Source organism: Crocodylus siamensis, chromosome 2 (assembly GCF_052110815.1).
Source record: "Crocodylus siamensis isolate JL-2025a chromosome 2, ASM5211081v1, whole genome shotgun sequence".
In the NCBI taxonomy this organism is placed as follows: Eukaryota; Metazoa; Chordata; order Crocodylia; family Crocodylidae; genus Crocodylus; species Crocodylus siamensis.
In genome coordinates this window covers 285,273,157-285,298,135 of record NC_143396.1, presented here as the reverse complement: position 1 = coordinate 285,298,135, position 24,979 = coordinate 285,273,157, and the positions used below count along the sequence as shown (strand labels likewise).

Sequence of the window (24,979 nt, the reverse complement as noted above, 5' to 3'; positions counted from 1 at the left end):
GAAGCCTCCGGAAGAAGCTGGCTCTCAGCGCCCGGCTAGCTCAGTCGGTAGAGCATGGGACTCTTAATCCCAGGGTCGTGGGTTCGAGCCCCACGTTGGGCGCATACGTTTTTGCGCTGGCGGGGAGAAGGCACGTGCCTTTTTGCCCCAAGCAGTGATGAGAAGCACCTGCCCGAGGAGCTGCTAAGCACGGGTGGGGCCCACAAGGCCGGCCCTGCCCTGCCTGGGGGTGCACGACAGCGAGCCCAGTTACAGCTCAGGGCGCGACTGCGCTCGACAAGGGCTGGGCCTGTGGGATAATGTCGGCCAGGGCTGGGGGCATCTGGACTCACAGCCCTCGGGGGCTGGGACGTGCCCACAGGATGCCCGTGTGGGTGCGGGGAGCATCCAACCCCCGGCCTGGCACGCGGGACATAGCCCACGGGCACCTGCAGACACGGCTCCCGAGCTTCGCCCAGCTGAGCTTGGACTGGGATCAGCTGCTGGAAATACCACCCAAAACACAACCCCCACCCTGGGGAGCCCTCTCCACGCCTGGGATTGAAAATACCGAGCGCCGGGCTCCTTCTCCCCTCCAGGGCACACGGAGGAGGCCCACACTGGAGCGAGACCCGCGCTGCCCGGGGAGGCAAGCCAAGGCCCACATCTCCGGGGTGGGAAGTGGAAGAGCGGTAGCGCGGGCAGCGCTGTGTAGCCGGAAGATCCTGAGCCTGGGGCATCGGGAGCCCCGACTCCGGGCAGCTCGTGAACGTGCTGGGAGAGGGGAGTATCGGGAAGCCGGTCAGCACTGCGGCCTGCGGAGGCTGGCATTGAAGTGCCTGCAACTCCCCAACAGCGAACGTTTGTAGGGTTTTGGTCTTGGAAGCCAGAAGAGACTGTCGGAGCATCAGGCCCAGCCTCCGCCGCCATCCAGGGCCCACGGGGCAATAGCAGCCCCATCCCACGGTGCAGCCTTCACAGCTGGGCCTCGGGGCCTGTCTCCCCGCAGAGCGGTGACCACCGTGCTGCCCTGTGCTGGGGAGAGTCTGGCTGCCCAAATCTCCCTGGTACGCAAGCTCCGCGTTCCTTCACCCTTGCCCAATTTCCTCGTCTTTGTTTCAAAGCAGCGACTCACAAGAAGGCCTTGAAGGAGCCTCACTTCTGCTTTGGGCAACAGCCCAGCGCCTGCAGCTCCACTGTGTCTGCCAAGTTCTCACTGAGCATCTTTTCCCCATAGGAAACTTGAGCCTTGCTTCCTCCTGGGCCCCATTTCACCTGAGCTCCTTCCCTTAAGTATTCCTCGAGTCGGACCTGTCCTTCCTGCACCAGAAAAGAGAGAGAGGCGCATCCTGGGTCCAGGCACTCACCGCTCTGCATCATTTCCCTCTTACAAGAGCCAGTTGCTTTGTGGTAATGGGTCACGGACTCTCATTCACGTCCCCCTGCACTGATTCTAGTAACTTGTGTTTGGCTGAAGCAGCATTCGGGAAAGCATCCAAGCACAACGTGAAGACTTCAAGAAACAGAAGTGACACCGCTTCCCCTGGTGATATGCTCTGCTGGTTACTAGACTCGCGTGGGAAAAATCTGTGTCTTATTTCTCAGTAGAATATCTTACTTCAGTTTGCCTTCTCATTGTGCTGTGCTGCACCTTCCTCTGCTGGATTGTCCCTTTAAAAAGGGCTTACACCTTGCAAACAAGTCACCTCTTAATTTTAAGACATTTTTTCCATCCCTCAAATACTTTCTGTACACCACCCAAGTTTTCAGGCTCTTTATTGGTGCAAACACCAGAACTAGCCCCAGTATTTCACACACCTACATACTGTAACACTACATCTACTTTAAGTGCTACAATAGCATGCTGTGCGTATCCAGATACAAGATTGCGTTTTGAGAGTGAATTTATGAAACAACAGACCTTTGGTGTAATTAAAGTACAGTAGAGATGCCCAAAATCTCCGACTGTTGCACGGTTTGTGGGGACATGCAATGAAAATGGAATATCCCACTGCCAGTTACAAAACAAACTGAACTGCAGAAGCCAAAAATAATGGTCACTTGGGTCTCTCTTAATGAATCTGAGGCACTTTATTGCTTTTGGTCTGAATATTAGTAGTTATTACACAATAGTTACCATACAGATTAATTTTGGGTTTGTATTTCATACTTAATGCAATAGGAAGATGTGTTTAAAAAATGCCGGAGGAAGTTTCCATTTTCTCTGAAGTGGGGAGACAAGTTCCATTATTAAGCTTCTCCTTTATAATTTCTAAATGTTCAGTTAGATGGTTTGGGTAATGTTTTTAGCAGGTAGGTTAGAGTGACAATGCATGTGACAGTGTCTGGCAGAAGCAAATCACTGAAAATAGGAATTTTAGGCCTAGCCCTTTCCACAGACCTTGTGATCACAAAACTGTTTTCAGAAGATATTTTAATGCATCTTTGAGCCAACTGTTTGTTAATGTGGACACACACACAGTCTGGCAGAGAAAATTCAACAGATGTTTCTGGTAGCAGTGTTTCCTCTATTCTTCTGATTTAAAAGTAAAAACGAAGCCTCCTAATTTCATCTACTGTACATATAAATAGGACAGACGACTTGGTAACAACTTTTGCCAGTTATACACGCTCCCTAGAAAGAGACAAGCAGAGTACCCCATCTGGTTTTAGACTAGACATGGCTGGATCCATCTGCAGTGTAGCCCTTCCCAACACAACTCCCAAGCTACACACTGTGTCATTCATTTTAAACAGTGTTACATAATTTACTTAACATACAAAGAGCAACATTGTTACGTGCACTTGAAACAGTCAAAAGAAAACCAGAGTAGTGCTTAGACGCTTATTTCTCTGTGGAGAAAGCCCTCTTCATCAACGGCGGTGGTGTTTTGCCAACATCAAACATCATTTCCAAAGGAGGGTTGTTGAGACAGCACCAGTCTGGGATGCGGCCCGTCTGGCTATAATATTCCTTGGACACTGAGCGGCTTCCGAGGATGTCTTGAAGTGCTCCAAAAATGGCGCCTGCGTTGTTGACAAAAAAAAAGACACTTGGTGTTGGTTTGTCATATTGACTCTTCCCCAGCCAGCCTCATAAATCTCAGCCATTTCAAGATGCCCAAAGGAAAGACAAAAGGCTGAAAATACCATTTTTTTAAAACATATTTTGTAGCTCACCCAAGCTTGCTTCAGCCCACACCCATCTTAAGTGATTAAGGACACAGAAGAGTGGTTCTCAAGCTTCTTAAATGGCAGGCATCCCTCCACCACCGTTTTGAATGCGGCAGCATCCTCAGTTCAGAGGCACTGTTGTGCTGCTTCAGCTTACCTTAGCGATTCTCAGCCGGGCGCCACGGCTGCCCATTTGCAGCCAGGTAAAGGTGCTCTGCGTGACTCATGCGCAGCCAGACCAGAAAGGGGCATGCTCAACCTGCACTGGGGTTATTCAACAAGCCTAAAACAGGCAGGACTGCCTGCTGCTGCCACAGACCTTCCTGCTCCAAACCTGCACAGTGGCTCCTGGAAGCAAAGATGCATGGGCAGGTGCAACCGTCCCACATACTTCTGTTTCCAGGAGGAGCGAACGTATGTGGGGGTGGGGAGGGACGGCTGCAGCACAAAAGTAGCCCTCCTGCCAGCTTTAGGCTCATCAGAGAAGCCTAACGCAGGAGAAGCAGGGGTGTGCCCCAGCCCTGCATGCACTTTCACCTGGCCACAGTAGCAGTGCCTGCGTTGCAGCACTTGAGGTGCTCTCACAGCACCCAGTTGAGAACCACTGGCACAGACAGATGAAATAGTTATACTGAATAAAAGGGGGTGGGGAAGAAATCTCCCATAGTCCAGCTGAATCCAATGCAACTGCTTCTTCTGTGTGCTATACCTCTTGGCAGAACAGACACTAAATCACAATGAATTCATCACTTGTTTTATATGCAGTAAACCATTGTGGGTCCAGCTTCACTTACGGCATGGCAGACATGGACAGAGTAAGCAGTTACAACAGATCAGCTGAGATACCTTTGTGAGTGCCGAGTCTGTGTCCGCCTCCTTCTAGACTAGTAGAATTGTTTGCTTACTCACATCTTCATAGATTCATAGACATCAGGGCTGGAAGGGACCTCGGGAGATCGAGTCCAGCCCCCCGCCCAAAGGGCAGGAAGTCAGCTGGGGTCATAGGATCCCAGCAAGATAAGCATCCAATTTGCTCTTGAAGGTGTTCAGAGTAGGTGCTTGAACCACCTCTGATGAATTCACCTGGGCTTCATCGCTGGCTAAATAAGCAGCCAGGCAGAAAGGCCCATAACTTGGTGACAAGGGCATTCTCCTAAGAGCTCAAAGATGTGAGTCTCAGTCCCTTCAGGGTCAGGAGGGCCTACAGTCCAAGGTCTCTGGTTTCCTAGGGAAGTCTCCTTGCTGCTAGGCTATTGGACAGAAGTGGGCACCAGCATCATCATCATTTGTTCAAGAAGTAATGATGGATACCGTGCTTTAAACTGGACTCAATGCATTGTGGTGCAGGCAGGCACTGTCCCTCCGAGTGATCTGGATCTCAACAGAATAGAGCTTACTTCCTCAAAGCCCCGAGGTAGACGCAGGAATTCACACACATCACTGTGCCTAGCAGTTCCTACTGGCTGGTCACAGGTCATAGAATCAAAGAAGTCAGGTCGAAGGGACCTTGTAGATCTTCAGGTCCGACCCCCTGCCCGGGCGGGAGAAAAACTGGACTCAAATGAGTCCAGCCAGGTAGTCATCAAGCCTCTTCTTAAAGACCCCCAGGGTAGGGGCCAGCACCACTTCCCTTGGAAGTTGGTTCCAGCTCCTAGCCGCCCTGACTGTGAAGTAGTTCTTGCGGATGTCTAATCTAAACTTCCTCTCCAATAATTTGTGTCCATTGTTCCTTGTCATGCCAGGTGGTGCTAGGGGAAACAGTGTCTCCCCTAAACCCTTCTGGTCCCCCCTAGTGAGTTTATAGACAGTCACCAGGTCCCCCCTCAGCCTTCGCTTGTGAAGGCTGAACAGGTTCAGGTCCTGCAGTCTTTCATTGTAGGGTCTATCCTGTAGTCCCCGGATCATGCAAGTGGCCTCCTCTGGACCCTCTCCATGTTGTCCTGATCGTAAAAGGCAATCGGGTCGGTCTGACATGACCTGCCCCTAATGAAACAGGTGCCTCCCTGCTTAATGGGAGATGCTTGAGATGGCCCTTGGGAAGCACAAGATCTCCTCATTCACTGTACAGGGCTCCTTGGCACCTGACCCTCTCAATTCAGATCCCTGTGGAGGCAAGGTGCCTGTATTACAGGCTTAACCACGTGGAAAGCAGACATGCCTGTGGCCCAATCCCAATCAATCTCCAAGTGCTTCCACAGGTACCTCTTTTTCTCAGGTTAATAAACTTTCCCTAGACACCCAGTGCTGTGAGTAAGTACAAATATGTCACATACGTACGAGGATTAGTTTGCACTGGCCACAGAGAAGTCAGTATACATTAGTTCAGCATTTCTCAACACAGTGGGACACAGGAATATATGAAAGGGTTGTGAACAAATCTTAAAAATGGATTCTCCTCCAAGGGAGAAAAACATAGGCAACCATGGCTTTTCCCCTGCAGGTTGGCAGAGTTCCAGCCTGCAAGAGGCTGCTTGGGGCCCCATGTATCCCACTCATCCCCCTCATGCTCCACACCCTGGGTCAGGAGTGAGGGGCAGCTGGGACTGGCCATCGATGTTAGGTTGAGAACCACTGCATGAGTCAACTGGTGTGTCTCATCAGGAAATGGAGACAGCTGGTACCATTATAATGAACACATTTAGTTCCACTGGCTCTATACCCCAACCAGGCCTTAATTAATGATTTTTAGAGATATTTAACACCACAACAGGAGGAAATAAAGTATATGTTTATGTCCACATTTTGTCTCTCTATGAATAGACATAACACTTTCAACCCCTTAAAGTGTGGGGGGAATTGGGGTTCAGTTCTTCTGCTTTAATTGTTATAATCTGCATGCTCCCATAGCGATGTAAGCGAGCCAAGTTGCTTTAAATTCTGAATGACACAAGATTGAAGTACAGTTTGTTTGGCTCCATTTGTAACCATTACATCAGTGTCGGATGATATCTGTCCACATCCTTATACTCTACTCTACTATATAAAATCAGTTTATTAGCTGAAGCATCCAAGTTATTAAAACAATAACATTTTTATCTGAGCACACTAAACTGCAAATGCTGCAAACGCCTCTCAGTTTGCTAATCTGATTACCAATTTGTAAGATAGCATCCAAAATCTAACTTGTGGCCTGGATACTCTGTGTATGTTGCAAACACAAGTTGTGTGGTGTGTTAGAGTCTTTGATTAGCCCAGGACAGGCAAATTTTCCTTCGATTTGCCTTTCTTCCCTCCCTTGGAAGGAAATATTCAGTTACTCCAGCAGGCGGGAGCTTTGAAGAGTTCCTTTATCACTGCCCTAACATGGCAGCCATTGAATGTTACTGCTTAATGAGCTGACATGTTGTGATGCTATTAGCAATAGCAATCTCCTGCCCTCCAGAAGTGAAGAGGGAGCTTTGCTCTTCAGGACTTTGGCATGAGGGTACAGCAGTTCCAGAGAGCGCAGGTACAACTTAACTTTGACAGCACTCAAAAGACTTGTGATCATTTGCTCATTCCAAAGTCCACTTTTCAAGGCTTAATTTTCCCTTCAGCCCACTGATCAGCGTTAGTTTCCTCCTTACCTCCCAGCCATGCCACACAGTTGGGTTTGGCAGGTGGAGTGTGAATTCGGAAGGTCTTCGTGGCAAGTGCTTCTTTGTATTTTGGCTTATCCACCAGGTACCTAATTTCAGCCATTAATCTATGCAGGAATCCTGGCAGCATAGCGGTGCCTCCAATAACGACCAAGTTCTCAGCCAACTGCTTCCTGGTGTCTATGGGGCACTGGTACCAAAGGGAAGCAAGGAACGGTTAAATGAAGCTATACAGACACGGTAGTCGTTCAGCCAGTCTCTCTTCACCAAGCCACAGTGTTATATTTCTGTTAACAGAGGGCTGGATTTCCTAATCCCCTTGTCTACCCAGACCCCTCTTCTACCCCACACACAGGGTCCCATGCTGCAAGGATCCTCTCCTCCAGCAAGAAGTGGATGGGACAAATCTCAGCATGCCTTTCAACACCATGGATTCCTTTGGCTAAAGGGAATCCCCTAGGGCACTGTTTCTCAACCAGTGGGGTAGGACACGAAGGTCATGTAGGTAGGACTTCAACTCATTTGAAAATTGCCATTAACGATTAATGTAATACTAAAATGCATGTAAATGTACAAACACACTTCTTGGAAAAAGTGGGGTTTTGCTTTTACCATGGTGGGACCAGGGTTTTTTGACAAAATGGTTGGTGGGATACATGAACGACGCATGTCCCCAGCAGCTGGGGGGGCATGATGGCAGCAGGAGCATGGTGACAGTAAGCATGGCCCTCCTGCAGACACCACCAGCGCTGTCAGCAGCAGGGGATGGCAAGCACTGACCAGGGCAGCATTGGCGATGGCCAGCAGCAATCTCTGACCGCCTGCCAACACCACCGGCAATGTCGGCAGTGGGGCGCACAGGGGGGCAAGTGGCGACTGCCTACAAGTGCCACCGACAGTGTTAGCGGTGCCTTTTTATAGAGGGTGCACCACCACACTCAGGGGGTGCATGTGCACCTGCGTGTACCCCCTGTGTGCTGCCAGTGGTAGGACATAGGATGCAAAAGATTGAGAACCACCGCCCTAGGGCGCTGAGAGCATTCACTTTGCATCACCCTCCAGGCCACGGCATCATCACAAAATACTCTGGCCCTGTGGACCAGATCCAGTCTACAGGCTTCTCAAAGGCCAGATGACTCCCTTCCAGTGACAGTGCAGCAGTCCGTTGGCACAGATCTAGAACCTGGGCAGTCAACTTTGCTGCCATGCGCCTCCCTTTTCAGTGGTGATCCAAACCCCAGAGTTCAGCAACAGGCAACGGAGTGGGGTGGGGGACAAGCAATAGTGGCATTCACCCCATGTTCCAGAGCCACACCAACCCAGCAGCTCCATAACCTGCAATTTACTGCTTCATGGACCACACATAGCCCACAGGCCACCACTTGGACATCTCTGCTTTAAGCCAAAATCTAGAGACTCAAACGTTGATCATATTAAGTGAGGCCCTAACCTGATGAAGCCTTGTAAGTCTGGAATACCGAAATGAACTGCCCTCATAAACAATTCCTCATCTACCAACTGATTCAAACATATTTATAACTGCAGACAAGCAACTTTAAAAATTATATAAGAGATGGAGTTTGCATTTCTACCTCACAGCCCATTTTCCCCTTAATTGCACAAAAACATTGCTTCTTATGAAGTATGATGTGCCAAGAGAATTTCTAAGAGCGTTTACACTGCAGGCTTCAGGCTGGTGTGAGGCATTACCTAAACTAGCTTCACACAAGCCAGCTCCAGCATTGGTGGCAGTCTAGCTGCAGTAGCAGAGGTCTGTGCTGCTGCAGTTGGCCTGTACTCAAGCTGGGCTGTTGAAAGCCAGTTGAGGTATCACTACACCTTAAAGCAGCTGCCTGCAGAACAGATAATCTCTAGTCCAAGTGAACCTCTTAAAGGGGAGGCTGATATCAATGCCATTCAACATTGAGCAAATATCCACTACATGAGTTAGTTTTTAAACTAACTGTATGCCTCAGGCAGAGAACTCTGACTTATCCACCTAAGTCACACTTGCAATTAGCAGAACTACTTCAGAGCTTAAGTGCCTGATAGACCGGGATCTACACAAGGCTACAACAATTTGTGAGCCTAATTATTTAGTGGAAATACCTGAATAAGAGAATCCAGGATTAGCGTTGCAACTGATTTCTCTTCATTATCCTGCTCAAACAGCATTTCAACAACTGAGTCTCTGTTCAAAAGACAAAAAGCGAGGCATGTTAAGCAAGGTACCAACATGTCTTGTCGTCTACTAGTTCTCCCCTTGTTTAGCTGTCCTCACACTCCCATCTCTCTTGTTAGACTGTTAACCCTGAGGCAGGGACGTGCTTTTAGTTACAGGTTTGCAGGGCACCCAGAACAAGGGGCTCTGCTCTGTGCCTGGGGTTCCAGGAGGCCAAACAAGTAAGGGCTATTCACAATAAGGCTGCTATTACATCAGAAAGACTTAGAGACAAAATCAAAGTGCAAATGGCTCGTCATCAACATCCCTAAACTGTAGATTAATCAATAGCCGCATCCTCTGAACAAATGCATGCTGCAAACCCACATACATGAAGATAAATGCTACAGAATTATGCAGGTTCACTGACAAAACCTCAACCTTATTTTTAATGATTTCTTAACATACTGGAACTTCTAGGTATCCCTGTGATAATATTAATAGTAATGCATTGTCAGGTATTTTATTTCTAACCTGATAGACCCAACGACATGCAGAATCTTCTCTCCATCTAAAGGGTAGTCCACGTCTGGAGGTGGTGAAGGACGCTAAAAACAACACACATTATTTTAGAAGTGGAAAAATAGCTCTTCTTCTGCACCGAAGAGGTCAATAAACATTTATTCTCTACCTACCTCAGCACTGCCATCAATGTTGAACTTTGCTGCTTGGATTTTCAGTCCTCGCTGGAGGTCGCTCACAAAACAGGTGCGTACTTTATTAAAAAAAAAAAAAGAGAGAATTGGACTCTATTTTGCCTTCCCAACTTTCCCATTACCATCAGGTTGTTTCACCTACATAGGTTATGACTCCTACTACTTGATTTTATTTAGTTACAAATTCCAGGTTCTCGCATGTGCAAGGTACTACTTTTTGGCTCTGAAGAACTGTGACAGCACCTTTATTTGAGGTCACACTCCAGCTAGGATGAAGTAGTCCAAAATGAAATAATGCTCATACCATAATCAGGCTGTGAGAAACAGAATTTTCTTTTTTGATCTATTAAAGTCTGAGGGCCATTAAGAACTATGCCACAGGGTGGCAGAAATAGCATACTGAATATGAATCAGCAATTCCAGTCTCACTGCTTCATTTTAAATGAAATGCTGCCAGATTTTAATGATCTGTTGCCACGTGATGTTATTAGTGGCACAAATCTATCCTCAAATTCCAGACGGGCTTTTCTCCATGGGACATTAACAAAAGGGTCAGAGTCTATATACATCACAGCATCTGGGTGCATAATTACACCAGATCCTGATAAATAATCCTATAATGCAATTCCTCTATTAATAAAAGCACTTTAACAGAAACACAAAGAACCATTCTACCAAGTAATAATAATATACCAGGTTACAAAAACCAAACCCTATGAAAACAGCCAACTACTCAAAGCTACATTTGAGTCTAGAATTCAAAATTCATTTTCATGGCTGATAAAATATTAACAACATTTAGAAATAGCATCTTTAAGATACCAAGTTGCTTTGCCCTTGAGATTTTCCTCCCTAGCTTGGCTCAAGGAGTAGGCACTATTTCTCCTGTTAAAAAGGTCTCCTATGAGTTAGTTCACTCATTTTTATTCTATTAAATGAACTGTAAAATGTATAGCACATGAAATGCTAGGCAGCATTTTGTACTGAAAACAGGTCCAATTTCTAATATATTCATCACTGAATGTTTCCCAGTATTTTAAACTCCTTTTACTCTTTATTTTCCATTTTGGGGAAATTAGTGTATTATGTGGCAAATAGAACTTAAATCATTTATGCACAAAAACTAACTTGATCTTTTAATCCAGAAGTCAGAAATTCTTAACAGCTGTCTTTGTGCCCAGAAACAATAGAAAATTAATGTATCCAAGCTTGACCAGTTTGTAGAAGCTAAATTTGCTAGTGCTATAAATCCCATGTAAATGTGTCCATTGTACAGTCTATAAATAAAATCAAACAAACTATTAGTATATTTAAGAAGTCCAACATTAAATTAACTTAAACTACTAACGGAGGGGTACACAAAATAATTTAGTGCTCATAGTTTATGCACAAATGCAGCATAAAACACTAAGCTATAACAGGATTCAAACCCTCAAGCCTAAATTTATAAAGACCAATGAAATACAACAGCCCGAGCATCTACACTATGGACAGTGCTCCAAGTTCCTCTGCTCAGGAATGAAATAAAATGGAAAGGACTATAAAATAAAAACCTACACACTCAGCAGCAAGGCACTACACATTGTTAAACTGATCTGTGGAGAAGATGCAAACTATTGTTGCACAAAGTGGGAAACTTTACCTTTTATATCCTCTACTATGTCTTCTGGAACAGAGCCTGAAATACAGGAAATAATTTAGAACAAAAGCACTTGAATAAGTGGAAATAGAACTTGCAGAATCAAACCAATACTTGGAAAATTGAATTTAGTACAAAAACGCAGAAACAGCATTTTGATGACAGCTTCGAAAGGTTTCTAACAAAAAAAAGGGTTTATGTGAAAAGATAATACGTTGTTCTTATTGAAAATATAACAGGCAACTACTACGGAGCTTTTCCAGAGATGGCTTTTACTTCCAACAAACTAACTGCTATGAACTTTATTTTCATAGCAAACCAGACTCGTTAATTTATTAATGGGAAATTAATTAATGGGAAGAGGAACATGCAAGCAGGAACATGCTAGACTTGGTGAAGAAACACTGAATTATTCTGTCTGATGTTCTCAGCAAAAGAGGCAAGGGGATTAACTCACCTTCCCCACTAGGGTTATAAAAAAATGCATTTGTGTTACATTAAAAGTGAATCTTACCCATTACTGATGGGAGTTTTTGTCCTTTAGCTAATCCTGTGTCCACAGTGCACTGCTCCACTAACTGATAAGCCAGCTCCCTAAAATGTTGTAAATTAAAAAAAAAAATAGTTACACATACTGCATCTATCCAATATCCTTGCACCATACTGATATGGCAGTATTTATTCCCTCTGGTTTCCCATCCAGCTTCCAACCTGTTATTTTTAGTTCTCATTGCAGCCATAGCAGCTAAACATTTTACACCTTTAAAATGCAATAGTATCACCAAGGAGGTTACAATAATACTTAATCCATACTTAATTCATAACAAACATTTGCTGATCAAAAAAATAATGGTCACAATCAACTGATAAAATTGTCCTGAAATGCATAATTGTCAACTTACTTGTGAATAGCCTTTCCTCCCAGGGGAAGGGCACCCCAGCAATTCAAAATAGGGATTCCTTCATATATCTAGAAGCAGCTGAGGAAATCAGACTATTCTGTAATGGGTGTTTTTTCTGTATGAAGGCACTGGCACTGAAGGCATTTTCTTCATATTGTCATTTATCAGTTATAAATATTTCCACTAGATGATTTTGTCCAGGATTTTAGTTTCTGGTATGAGAAATGGATTATGCCTGTTCCTATTCATGCTCCCCCCCGGTCAGAGGTCTATGGCATTCTTAGCACATCAGGATGAGAAGAGACCAAACTCTACCAAAGGATACAGGCAGCACCAGACTTTCTGCATATCCACAGTCTAAAACCATAGCAGAATTAATACCGAGTGTCAAGAGAGACATCAGATGACTTGGAGCAAACAAAACAGAAGGAACCTGTAATGAGAACAAAACGATTAAAGTACAGTGAAAAAAAATTTGAATGTTTAGAACAGCCGCTTCTCCCCAAATCCATAGCGAAAGGAAAAACTGAACAATCACATAATGAGCAGCCTATTATTAATTCAGGATTTGATCTAGTGTGACAATGCCCAACAACATGCAGCTGGATGCTAAAATCCTTTGCCAGAATACTCACTGCTACATTATGTGCACATATGCGCCTAATAACGCACCCACTTGTAAGAAAAATAAGTCCTGTGTATGGAAGTTATCCGAGGTCCCAATTATAAATTCTTATATTGTCACCGGAAGGGGTACTATGAGAAAACTAAACAGGACTTGAAAAAACACTGTCAAAATCTGTAGATAAGAATAAAGAAGGCAAACTGCATACTGGTTTTGAAAAGTGGCCAGTGGGAACAAGCAGCACACAAACTGATTGGAAGTCCAAAGTTACAGAGCAAACAGAACAGCTCTCTTTGCCAGTGGCTTCATGGCGTAAAATAGGTAGCAAGGACAGCGATCTAAATGATCATGTGGAAGTACCTTTGACTATAGATCTAGATGAGAGCCCCAAGCCTCCAAGAATTCAATAGAACACACATTCAAGGGGGCAACAATCCCCATTCTGTAGGGACTGTAGGGAGAATGCCAACTGCTTACAGCAGGCTCGTTTGCCAGCCAGAAAATCTCCTACGTGGTGCTTAGCTAATTCTGCAAGCCCTGAGGCTGAATGCTTTTACTTTCCCATCCATATTTGCTGCTCCAGTGATTTTACAGGCTCTGGTGCACTGCAAGGCACTGACACAGGGTAAGTGGCCTGTATACATTGCGTCTGCCAGTATTACGAATAACAAGGCTACAAGCCTTAATGAGGTGAGAACAGCTGAGCCAGGTTACTGCCAGTATGCTTAATCAACACCTTTGATATAGAAATCAATAGGATTTGGCAATGTCTTGTACTACTGGCATGATTTAAATGGCAAGTGCTGTTAACAGCACACTGTACATCCACAAAGCTTGTACCTACTGGCAACATTACAGATAACTGAATCACAACATATACTTATAAATGCTGACCTTGTATCACATGTCAAGGTTACTTATATCCCATCAAATGGCAATTGTACAAAAATGTGCGGATCATTTTCCATGTCTATCAGCCAGTTTGTTAGCAGGAAAACAGGCCTCAGAAAATCAAAGCAAAACCTTCCCCTCCCTTTAGCCATCCCTTTGAATAATGTATAAAGGCTAAATTAATTGTCACCATCCTATTGCAAAGCAATGAAAAGGAAAAGATATTTCTTTCTTTCTCCTCTGCTTTTCTCAAAGATGATATAAAATCCATTCAAACTGCTTATGAAGTGTAACATCAAAATTACTTTATGTATACTGAGAAGGCGTTATTCCGAGACACAGTTCATGATAGTTTAAGATTAGTTATGAAGTTAAGTTGGGAAGACAAACTACTAGCCTGCATGGCCTTTGGTTGAAAAAAAAACACCTTAGCCATCTAATATATCTGAATGGAAAAATGACGGCATACCCTTGTACTGTGTTTCCTATTAAAACTAGAATAAGAATAAAGTTGATAAACAGAGAGTCTGATCTATCAAAAAGATTGATTATGTGGAGGTCAGAACAAATTTCAGGTAAGTTCTTATCTAAATGAGTACAGCCAGAGGTCAGGTCAAGAGTTTGGCAAGGATATCGACTTATGGCAAAGGAGTCATGAATTTTGCTGAGAGAGCACTAAGAAGTTTTAAATATAGACTCAACACTGCTGACAGTGCTCAATAGGTATTACTGAGTCTGTCAAAAATGGGGTGACAAGAGCTATTTGTTGCCAAAAATTAAAAAAATTGGTGGAATTCTTGCTATTATCTGCTTTCTTGATAGCTGCCATAAGGATTCAGAACTGATCAAAATCCTGCCTTCAAGGGCATTTCCCCACCTTATCTATCTCATCTCGCTCATCTCTTTCCTAGCCCTTTGCTATTATCCTCATTTCTTTGACCACTTCCTCTCATGCGTCCGGCACCATAGTGAGTGCTAGAAGCATTACCAACATCCTTCAAGATATGTGATAAATAACCAATGAAGGCAATGAACTCTGATAGTTATGTAAAGCACGAACCTCAAAGTGCCTGAACAGAACTCTGGTGAGCGTGTCTCTGAAGTGTGAGGGGCACAGCACAGATTCCACGATCACAACACGGCGGTCCCTGGGATTCACTAGCAGATGTCTGAAAAATAGCAAAATATATTTGTATAGAAGTTATCAAGTGTGATTAGTAAACGATTGGGCACCTCCCATGACCTTCCGTGAAGCATTGCTGCAATTTATTTTGTAATTATTATTTTTCATGATTTTGACTGTAATCTGCAATTAGACACCACAGATCTCAAGATCATATAATAAGCTTCACAACTTCCAAAGTGAAGCAGACATTATCCCACATTTATAGATGGGGAACCTCAGGTGCAGACAGGGGCTAGAATGTCCACAAGCAGATTTCATAGCTCTAAATATACCTGCCTAAATGATCGGTTTCTGAACGAATATAGCATAGAGCAGTGGTTTTCAACCTGGGGGTTCACAGACTATATCTAAGGGGTCCGCAAAAGATGACTATGATCAGAAGTATGCGACTACCCACACTTGGAATTCAAAGGGGTCTGGCACCTCCATTCAAAATTTCCAAAGGGGTCTGCAAGTGAAAAAAAATTAAAAACCACTGGTATAGAGGCACAAAAACTGTAGAAGAGCACTTAGTGATTTGCCCTGTGACACACTTGTGGATAAATAAGGAGTGGAATTCAGATCTCCTGACCAGCAGTTCTGTGCACTATGCTATCATCCTTTGCACAGAGGAAAGAAAAGAGAAAACATGTCAGAAGCTTTGCAGACAGAAACATAACAACATTATTACAGGACAGAAATAAAGCCAATGATGGTTGAGGTCATGAGCAGGTATCTGTGTTTTCCATTCGTGGCAGAAAAATGTGGATTTTAAAGGAGAAAATGGATCCCAAGTGATGGCAGGACTCTGTGGAGTGAGGCGGGGAGGCTCAATGCTGCTGTCACCGTTCCTGGGAATCCTATACCAGCTGTGCCACCACAGCAAGGCACCCCTGCCCACCCAGCAGCAGAAGGGGATGCAACTCTGTGCTGCTGCCCCCGCTGCTGCCAGGCAGGCAGGGGGTGCCTCACCATGGCAGTGTGGGGCTCCCAGCAGTGGTGGTAGCAGCATCAAGCCTTTCTGCCCTCCTGTGCTGGGTCCCACCCACTGAGCCATGAAGGCCCCCAGGCAGAGGGCAGCAGAGTGGGGAATCCCAAGCCTGCAATGGGGGCAGCTTGCCCCCACCCCGGTCACCTGCAGGGTGGGGGGAAAGAGGGGAGGCCAGGCGCTGCGCTCCACTCTGGCCACAGCAGCTGCCACCTCCCACATGTAGCAGCTGGGCTTGGGCACTGCTGGGAATGGAGGGGTCAGGGGGCTGCAGGCCCTGGTCCTGATCCCATAGCCCTGGCAGCTGGGGGCCCCCTCTGCAGGTCACAAGGGGCACCACCAGGGCTGGGAGGGGTGAGGGGGCTGTGAGTTGGGAGTGAGGGGCACCTGGGGAAATGGGGGAATGCAGGTCAGGAATAAGGGGCACTGGCAGGAACAGAGGATGTGGGTCAAGAGTGAGTGGCAGTACCAGGGCTGGGGGGTTAGGAGGCTGTGGGTTGGGAAAGAGGGGCACTGGCAGGGCCTGGGGACTGTGGATTGGGAGTGAGGGGCAATGGCAGGGCACCAGCATATCAGGGCTGCTCAACACCACAAAGCAGCAGGGGGGACAGCTACAGCTTGAGCAGAGTGGGCAGGGGGAGCTCTGATTTTCCATGATAAAAAGAAAAAATCAGATACCAAAATATATAGATATTTAGAATTCATTTTATTAGTGACTGAGGTACTGGCAGGCTTCCATATTGCTTTAGGATAGTAAATGTATCAATAAAACATTGTGTTCAACTGATGCCTACACACACACACACACACACACACACACACACACAGATCTATATCTAGATATATATCTAGATCTACACACACACACACACACACACATCTATATCTATCTATATATATAGACACACGCACACTAGCTCACTGAACTCAGTTGTGATGTCTTGGTTTAAAATGAAACACCATTACATATATATATAGTGGTATAGTGGTGTTTCATTTTAATTGTAGAAACACATGGATTTGGTTTTTATTAATCAGATAAACTGGGGGGGGGTTAATTGGAGAATTTGCAATTTTTAAACAGAGAGGATGAGGCACAGTAACAAAAAATATATGGCCTCAAGAAAAGTAAAATATTCCTGAGTATGGAAATGGAACACAGGAAACCAAGGCATGACAACTGAGTTCAGAGAGCTAGTTTGTACTAAGGGCAAGGAGAGAGAAAGACTATTTCTGTGAACACAGATATGTTGTACTCAGGTGGCAAAATCCTTCAGGACTCTGTTCAAGTTTCCACTTGGCAGACAGCAAATCTCAGACTTTGAATATTCATGTAGTAGTGATTTGCAGCATCAAGTCCTACGTGACAGTCACAATTAAGTCAATGTATTTAGATTGTTTTAAAGTAAGAAGGCATCTCCCACAAAGGAGGCAGATGCCCTGACAGTGAAATTCAGCTCAAATACTGGCAACAATAAATAACTGCTTCTGAAAAAAAACTTAACCAGCTGGCCTCCTACTAAAAACTGCTTGCTACCTATTCATCATTTAGGAAACTCCTTCTCAGCCTTCCCTGAGTACCCTCAAAAACAGACTGCTTTTGCAGCATGTTTAAAAAGAAGCTCAACAAAAGCTACTGATCAGAAGAAAAAAAAAATCCCAGTATCTCTTACCTGAAATACAGCATGTGAATAAATTCCTTCAGATATGAATACAACTCTTCTGTATTAATATTATGTTGAACAACTTTGATAGGCTGCAAAAAATAATAAATATCTATAACCAATTTAAATTCACGGCAAAAAAGTATACTGCTCAAACAACGGGAAAAGTTTCCAAATAGATATCCCATCATAACGTTATCCTAGAAATTATCTTACTTGAAATTTTAAAGAAAAGTACTTTTAAAATGATCTATATCCATTTTAATGGAAAGAAAAGGAGCCAAAATGACAGTTGTGAAGATCTGTCTCCCCTCGAAGGAAAAAGCTAGTGTAGATAGAGGAAGTTCCCCACTTAGTGTCTCAAAGAGATCTGTAGAGATTACCTAATGGACCAACCCACACCAATTCTAGTAACATGGATGTAGGTCTTGCTAGAGTATGGATTAATATAACCACTGGTCAGTGCACATACACATCACACAGAAGCCCTACTAACAGCATGAACTGACATAGGTCCCAATGAACAGAAACTTAGGCATAGGATATATGGTGTGTGCAGAAGTGCTGGAAAAGTAGCTCATTAGTTTTAGAGGAGCCTCCAAGGCCGGAAGAAAAGTGAACCGATGAAATCAGTGGAGAACACCAAAACAAAAATGAACAAGAGTCAGCAATGTGATGAAATGATCAAGAGCTAACCACACTCTATCATGCATTAACAAGTGCATCACGAACAGGTCCAGGGAGGTGGCACTTCCCCTCTGTGCAGCCTCCATAAGCGAAGGCTGAGAAAGGATTTGGTGGTCATCTACAAATATGTCGGGGAGAGGGTGTTCAGCAAGGAATACGAGATACTCTGTTTACCACGGCACCCCTTGGAGTGTCTAGAAACAATGGCAACAAACTGACAGAGAGCAGATTTAAGTTAGACACCAGGAAGAACTTATTTATGGTAAGGGCTGCCAAAATCTGAAACAGCCTTCCAAAGGAGGTGATGCTCTCCCATACCTTGGGGGTCTTTAAGAGGAGACTGGACAAACACCTGGCTGGGGTCATCTGACCTCAGCACTCTTTCCTGCCCAGGGCAGAAGGTTGGACTCGATGATCTGCTGAGGTCTCTTCCAACCCTGAAAATCTATCATGAATGATGTGTGCCCCCAGAGGCTGGGGGGGGGGGGTGACCACCCACAGGCAGTGTCAGCAGTGGGGACATGATGGCGGCAAGTGGCAACTGCCCACAGACACAACAGACAGCGCCGGTGGTGCTTCTCTCAGGAGGTGCACTGCCAATCTCAGGGGGTGCACATATACCCCCTACACATTGCCAATGAAATCTAGGCATTTGGATGTTCAAGAGACATTTGGACGTTTATCTTGCTAGGATCCTTTGACCCAGCTAACTTCCTGCCCCTAGGGCAGGGGGCTGGACTCAATGATCTTCCAAGGTCCCTTCCAGCCCTAATGTCTATGAAATTTATGAAAGATCAGTGTGACTTGGCCACAGGTGTCAATGTCTGATAAGACGGTTGCACTAACTAGTTCTTCCTTTCCGTGTCCCTGTGACAAGGTATTTAACAGAATTCACACTTCTATTGTGGCTTCAAACTTGTGACCTCTGGGCTGTCAACCATGCACCTTGGTGCCCACACCACCCAGCCCCCTGCATTAACTGATGAGAAACAGGAAGTGGAAGATGTCACCTAAACACGTTTTAGGAATTGGTGAGAACTAGGATGTGTATGCTGGGAACAGAGTTATTTTGATCAATGTATAAAAAGGGGCCCAGGAACCCTTAACACTTTGTACTGAGCTTAATGGTTATGTTCATGCCTGCAAATGACCTAGTTAGCACCATGTATCAGTTAGTCATGGATGCCAGGGTCTAGGTTCGTTTATGGAAAATACAACTCACTGAGTTCTTGTTACTAAAAAATGAAGTCTGTGGTCTCTTTTTTGGAATAATGAGCTAATTAAAGGCACAGCATCACAGACTATCCTGATGGTATGGTTTGTGTGCATGCTAACTGAGGGATCCTGACATGACTGGTAATGCCTAACCCCTAAACAACACTGACAGAGCTTGCCCTGACAACACTGGTGACTCTCTGGAGACCTACAATGGACACTTGCATGACAAATAGCATAAGACTCCAATCCTGCAAAGGTTTACATAAGAATTTAACCTTATGCCTTACGAGTCATATTTTGTTCAAGAGGATGTACGTGCAGAGTTAAGTGCACATCTTCCCTTTGCAGGATAGCAGCATAACTGATTAATTTGATGACTTAAATGACCACTCCTCCTTTTTTTATGTTGCTATGACTCCAACAACACCCGGTGATTCCTTGCTCTGCTCAGGTGATTCCCTGTGTTGACAGGGAGCCCCCACTGTGTGAACACCATCCAGGACTGGTGCCCTGCCTTGTCGGTAATGCTGAATGAGAAAAAGGACATGTTCTGAGGGTCAAGAACAGTGAGAGGAATCGCAAGAACCACAACAATGGGAACACCAACACCTTGAAAAACTTTCCCTACTAGTTACCATATAGCTTGACATTTCTAGCTTATGGACAAGTCCAGCAAACCTTTCATCTGCACAAACTAAACAAATCCTGGGGAAGATCTTAGAAAAGTTTATTAAGGAGGCCATCCTTGATGGACTGGCCCAGGCTAACATCCTAAGGGACAGCCAGCACAGGTTTGTTGCGGGTAGGTCTTGTTTGACCAATCTCATTTCCTTCTATGACCAGGTGACCTATCACCTGGACGAGGCAGAAGAGATTGATGTCATATATCTTGACTTCAAAAAAGCTTTTGATCTGGTATCCCATGATCACCTCTTGGCCAAACTGCCCAGTTGTGGCCTTGGCTCCACCACGATCCACTGGCTGGGAAATTGGCTTCGTGTTCGGACCCAGAGGGTTGTAATTGATGGCAGTCACTCATCATGGTGCCCTGTGACCAGTGGGGTCCCTCAAGGCTCTGTCCTAGGACCCATACTGTTCAACATCTTCATTAACGATGTGGACATTGGAGTCAGGAGTGGACTGGCCAAGTTCGCCGATGACACCAAACTTTGGGACAAAGCATCCACGCCAGAGGACAGGCGGGTGATCCAGGCTGACCTGGACAGGCTCAGCAAATGGGCAGACGAGAACCTCATGGTGTTTAACACCGAAAAATGCAAGGTGCTCCACCTTGGGAGGAAAAACCTGCAGCATCCTTATAGGCTCGGCAGTGCTACGTTGGATAGCACTACAGAAGAAAGAGACTTGGGGGTCATCACTGACCACAAGATGAACATGAGCCTGCAATGCGATGCTGCGGCTAGTAAAGCGACCAAACGCTGGCTTGCATCCATAGATGCTTCTCGAGCAAATCCCGGGACGTCATTCTCCCCTTGTACTCGGCCTTGGTGAGGCCACAGCTGGAGTACTGCGTTCAGTTTTGGGCTCCACAATTCAAAAAGGATGTGGAGAAGCTTGAGAGAGTCCAGAGGAGAGCCACGCGCATGAGCAGAGGTCAGGAAAACAGATCTTACGATGACAGGCTGAGAGCCACGGGACTCTTTAGCCTGGAAAAGCGCAGGCTCAGGGGTGATCTGATGGCCACCTATAAGTTTATCAGGGGTGACCACCAGGATCTGGGGGAACGTTTGTTCACCAGAGCGCCCCAAGGGATGACGAGGTCGAACGGTCATAAACTCCTGCAAGACCGTTTCAGGCTGGACATAAGGAAGAATTTCTTTACTGTCCGAGCCCCCAAGGTCTGGAACAGCCTGCCAGCGGAGGTGGTTCAAGCACCTACATTGAACACCTTCAAGAGTAAATTGGATGCTTATCTTGCTGGGATCCTATGACCCCAGTTGACTTCCTGCCCTTTGGGCAGGGGGCTGGACTCGATGATCTCCCGAGGTCCCTTCCAGCCCTGATGTCTATATCTATGAACCACACTAACCGGCTGTTTGTTCATATGACAGAACCACAATTGTCCTCAGTGAGGTCAATTTTCAAAGCAATTGATTAAAACTTCTCAATTACAAAACACTAAAGAGATAATGAATCGTGATTAATAATGGAAAAGGCAAAATATTTATGAACAGGATATATATTCTTGTCAAAGCTTAGAAGTAATAAAAACCACAAATAATTGAATTAGTAAAGCTTTTTCAATAGCACATTTTTTTAAAGAGAGTCACCTTGGCTGTGTCAGATCTCTTTATTTCACTAGGAATAATACATCTTGGTCCTGTCTCTCCCGCAAACCCACATCTGGAAAAAAAAAAAGCAAACACTTCTAAAGTTGTACAATTCATATGTAATTCAAGTTTAAGAACTGTCTATACATTATTAACCTGGCATCTCAAAGAGTAGGGGAATTTGATCATTAATATAATTAAAATAATTCTGAAGTCTGAGGGGTATTTTATATATGATTTATTGATGCAGTCAGTTCAAACTAGCAGCATTTTATATCACTTCACTGATTATGTCTACTCTACTGCAACAAAGAAAATTTCCTTCACATTCACAGCTTGTCATGCTCATCTCCACTCGACTTTTATCATCTTCATTCAGTACCGAGGGATTAGCTCCCACCTCTGATCATCCAGCCAGAAGGTTTTAAAAGACTGGTGTTTTACATATGCTTTACTCCTTTTGAAATAGCTCAGAGATCAAACGCCCTTAGACGGAGAGCTTTAAAAACAACCAAAAATCCACTGGACTTCGAAAGTGCAAAGTTATGAAAGAGATCCATTAATATTTTGTCCTGAACCAGGAATGCATTCAGGATTTTCTTAAATCCAGAAGTATAGCGCTGGGTATCCACTTAAACACACACACTTTTTTAACTGCCTTTATTTCCGAAGGAGTAAAGCAAACATAAAAGCATCAGTAAGGATGGCAATCAATATTTTGTCTTGGCATTTTGATATGGAGAACACATTCAGGTAAGATTTACACCTGGATTTTAGCTAGACCAGGGAAAAGGGTTTTGTTTTGTTTGGGGCTTTTTGGGGGGTGGTTTCCCCCTTACCCCCTTAAGAAGTAGTTAACATCCCCTTAAGAAGCAGCTGTCAACTTTTTTAGACTTGAGGCAGTCCTGGATAGACTTGAGACATCCCTCAGAAAATACCAAGTGCTACTCCTCACTCTTTTTTGAAATCAGAAAAATTACAGAACAGCTTTTCTGTTGCAAAAAACTCAGACCATCACTGTGGATTTCTATTTGAAATCTCTAGGCTTATCTTAAAATCACAAAGACGTCAGGCTGGAAGGGATCTCCAGATGTCATTAACCCCCTGCCTCAGGCTGGACCGTGCAAACCAGTCTATACAATCCATCATCTAACCTCTACATAAGACTGCTGTCAGCCCTGACACAGCACTGACCTAACACCCTAACCCAGGGGTGGGCAAAATGTGGCCAGTGGGCTGCATCTGGCCTGCCAGGTCATTCTATCCAGGCCACGGGGCTCATACAAAATTAAGAAAATTAATATTTATCTACTCCTGGCTGCCTGTTATGCAGCCCTCGATGGCTTGCCAAAACTCAGTAACCAGCCCTCTGCCAGAACTAATTGCCCGCCCCTGCCCTAACCTGCCACAGGTAAAGCAGAGAAACCACAGCAACCAGCATCCTGCTTCCATGAAATGTTGTTAATATACGCTCAAGCAATCCTGGATAGAGGGCCACGCTTGCAAACCTAACAGTGCTGATGCTGTCAACACGGCATCCTGGGAAGAATCTCAAGGCACCGCTGGGTGAGAATCGCCAAGTCAAGAGCTTGTCTCAAGTGGGTGCTAAGCAGTGTTTCAAATGACATTAACTAGCTCGGTTTAACAAACAGCGACTCTTTTCCCCGCCATGCGCAGGTGGCCAGTGGTTCGTGACAGTGTCTTTGGTGGCCACGCGCGGTTCCTGTAGCCCGCCCCTCGACCCAGCCAGTGATCGATCAGTCATCCACCGCCGGTGATGTGGTGCGTGTTTTGCCATAGCCACAGCTTGGGGTGCCGCAAAGACCCCAGCGGCAGAGGCTGGCCACATGCAGACCCTGCCCTGCCTGCAACCTAGATAGCAAGGCCTGCCAGGAGTGACAGGTTGCAAATGGTTCCAAGTGGTTTTCTCCAATTTAAAAAAAATCCCCAATTTTTAGATTAAAAAAAAGTAACCGAAAATCCATATTTTCCCGTGATTAAAATGGAACATCATTCTGTGTGTGTGTGTGTGCATTAGTGGTGTTTCATTTTAATCCTGAATGGGCCCACCCTGCTGTGACCTGGGGGAATCACCCCCCAAGTCAGGGCCAGAGAGCCCAGCCCTGCCGCACAGCGCGTCATGGTACGACCCACAGGGCGTCCCCCTCCCCAGCCCCGAATGGGCCCGTCCTGCCCCCGGGGAATCGCCACCCCGGCGGCCGGGGCCGGGCCCAGGCGCCGCTCACTTGGTGAAGGCCTCGCCCAGATCTATCACCACCGCGGTCTTCTCCCCGCCGCTGCCTAGGCCCTCGTAGAGCGGCATCGCGCCCAACTGCAGGAGCCGACCGGCTCCGCCACCACCGCCAGGGGTCCTTCCGCGTCGCGCGGCGCTCTCGGGGGCTTTTCGCCCTGCCGGCGCGGCTCGGGGCTGTCCGCCGCGCGCCTGCTCCCGCATGGCCTCTCCTTGCTTCCCCGCCCCGCAGTGCCGCAATCCGAGGGGCAGCTGAAGCGGTGCTGCGCCGCCCTGCCCTTCCTCTTCGTGCGCGGCGCGGCGCCGCCGGGTCGCCCGCTACTGTCAGGCGCGGGGTGGACTCCTAAGGAAGGCTGCGGCTGGAAGGGAGGGGCAGGGGGGCCGGGTTTGGGCAGGCAGGATGGAGATGGAGATTGGGATAGGGACTGGGATTGGTCCTTTCTCTCCCCGCCCCTCGAGAGAAGTGACGGGGAGAGGAGCTTGGATTGAGTGTAAAGAGGAGCCCGGAGTTTCTGCAGTAATGGGGGAGGGGAAGAGTCAGGGCTGGTGGACTGATCTGGGCCTGGGAGAAGGCGGGGAAGAGCTGCACCTTTATAGACTAGCTAAATAAAATACGCATGTCCGTTATCACGTACCCCGACTCCCAGGCTAAATACAGACATTCACAAAGCTCGACTCAGGCATTGCAGATTGGTTGAAGCTGCACACATCGAACCCATTTGCAAATGGACAGACATTCACTTTTGATTCTGGAAATGCAGCCACATGCCCACTGGGGCTCAGGCAGAAGCCGGGGGTGATAGCGCGAGCCCTCCCTTCTCTTCCATAGTGCTAGAGGGAAGCTGAGCTAAGCAGGGAGGTGTAGCCAGGCCCAGACAGGCCTCAGGATGATTAGGGAGGGGTTTAAACTCCCACCCTGGCCTGCAGGGACCCCCAGTCCGGGTGTGCCTGGAGGCCTGGGTGTGGGGAGCTGGGAGCAATCTGGGTGCACATCTCCCCTGGCCCCAGCCCAAGCCCCACCTCCAGCTGGGTAGGGCCCTGAACCCAGCC

General features: G+C 46.1%; 1 protein-coding gene and 1 non-coding gene across 2 annotated transcripts; one reads left to right on the top strand and one right to left on the bottom strand.

Moving 5' to 3' along the window:
- The first annotated feature begins 29 nt into the window (after window positions 1-29).
- Window positions 30-102, top strand: TRNAK-CUU (transfer RNA lysine (anticodon CUU)). Its single transcript has one exon. It is a non-coding gene; the product is annotated as a tRNA-Lys (tRNA).
- A 1,949-nt stretch (window positions 103-2,051) lies between these two features.
- Window positions 2,052-24,087, bottom strand: ACTR10 (actin related protein 10). The gene is made up of 13 exons (XM_090034278.1): window positions 23,925-24,087; window positions 21,679-21,751; window positions 17,492-17,574; window positions 14,726-14,834; window positions 12,475-12,582; window positions 12,150-12,217; window positions 11,762-11,841; window positions 11,251-11,286; window positions 9,588-9,667; window positions 9,427-9,500; window positions 8,841-8,922; window positions 6,720-6,921; window positions 2,052-3,006 (listed from the first exon to the last, which is right to left on the bottom strand). The coding sequence occupies exons 1-13, from the start codon at window positions 23,999-24,001 to the stop codon at window positions 2,825-2,827; spliced, it is 1,254 nt and encodes a 417-aa protein (XP_089890404.1). The 5' UTR covers window positions 24,002-24,087; the 3' UTR covers window positions 2,052-2,824.
- Between the last annotated feature and the right edge of the window lie 892 nt (window positions 24,088-24,979).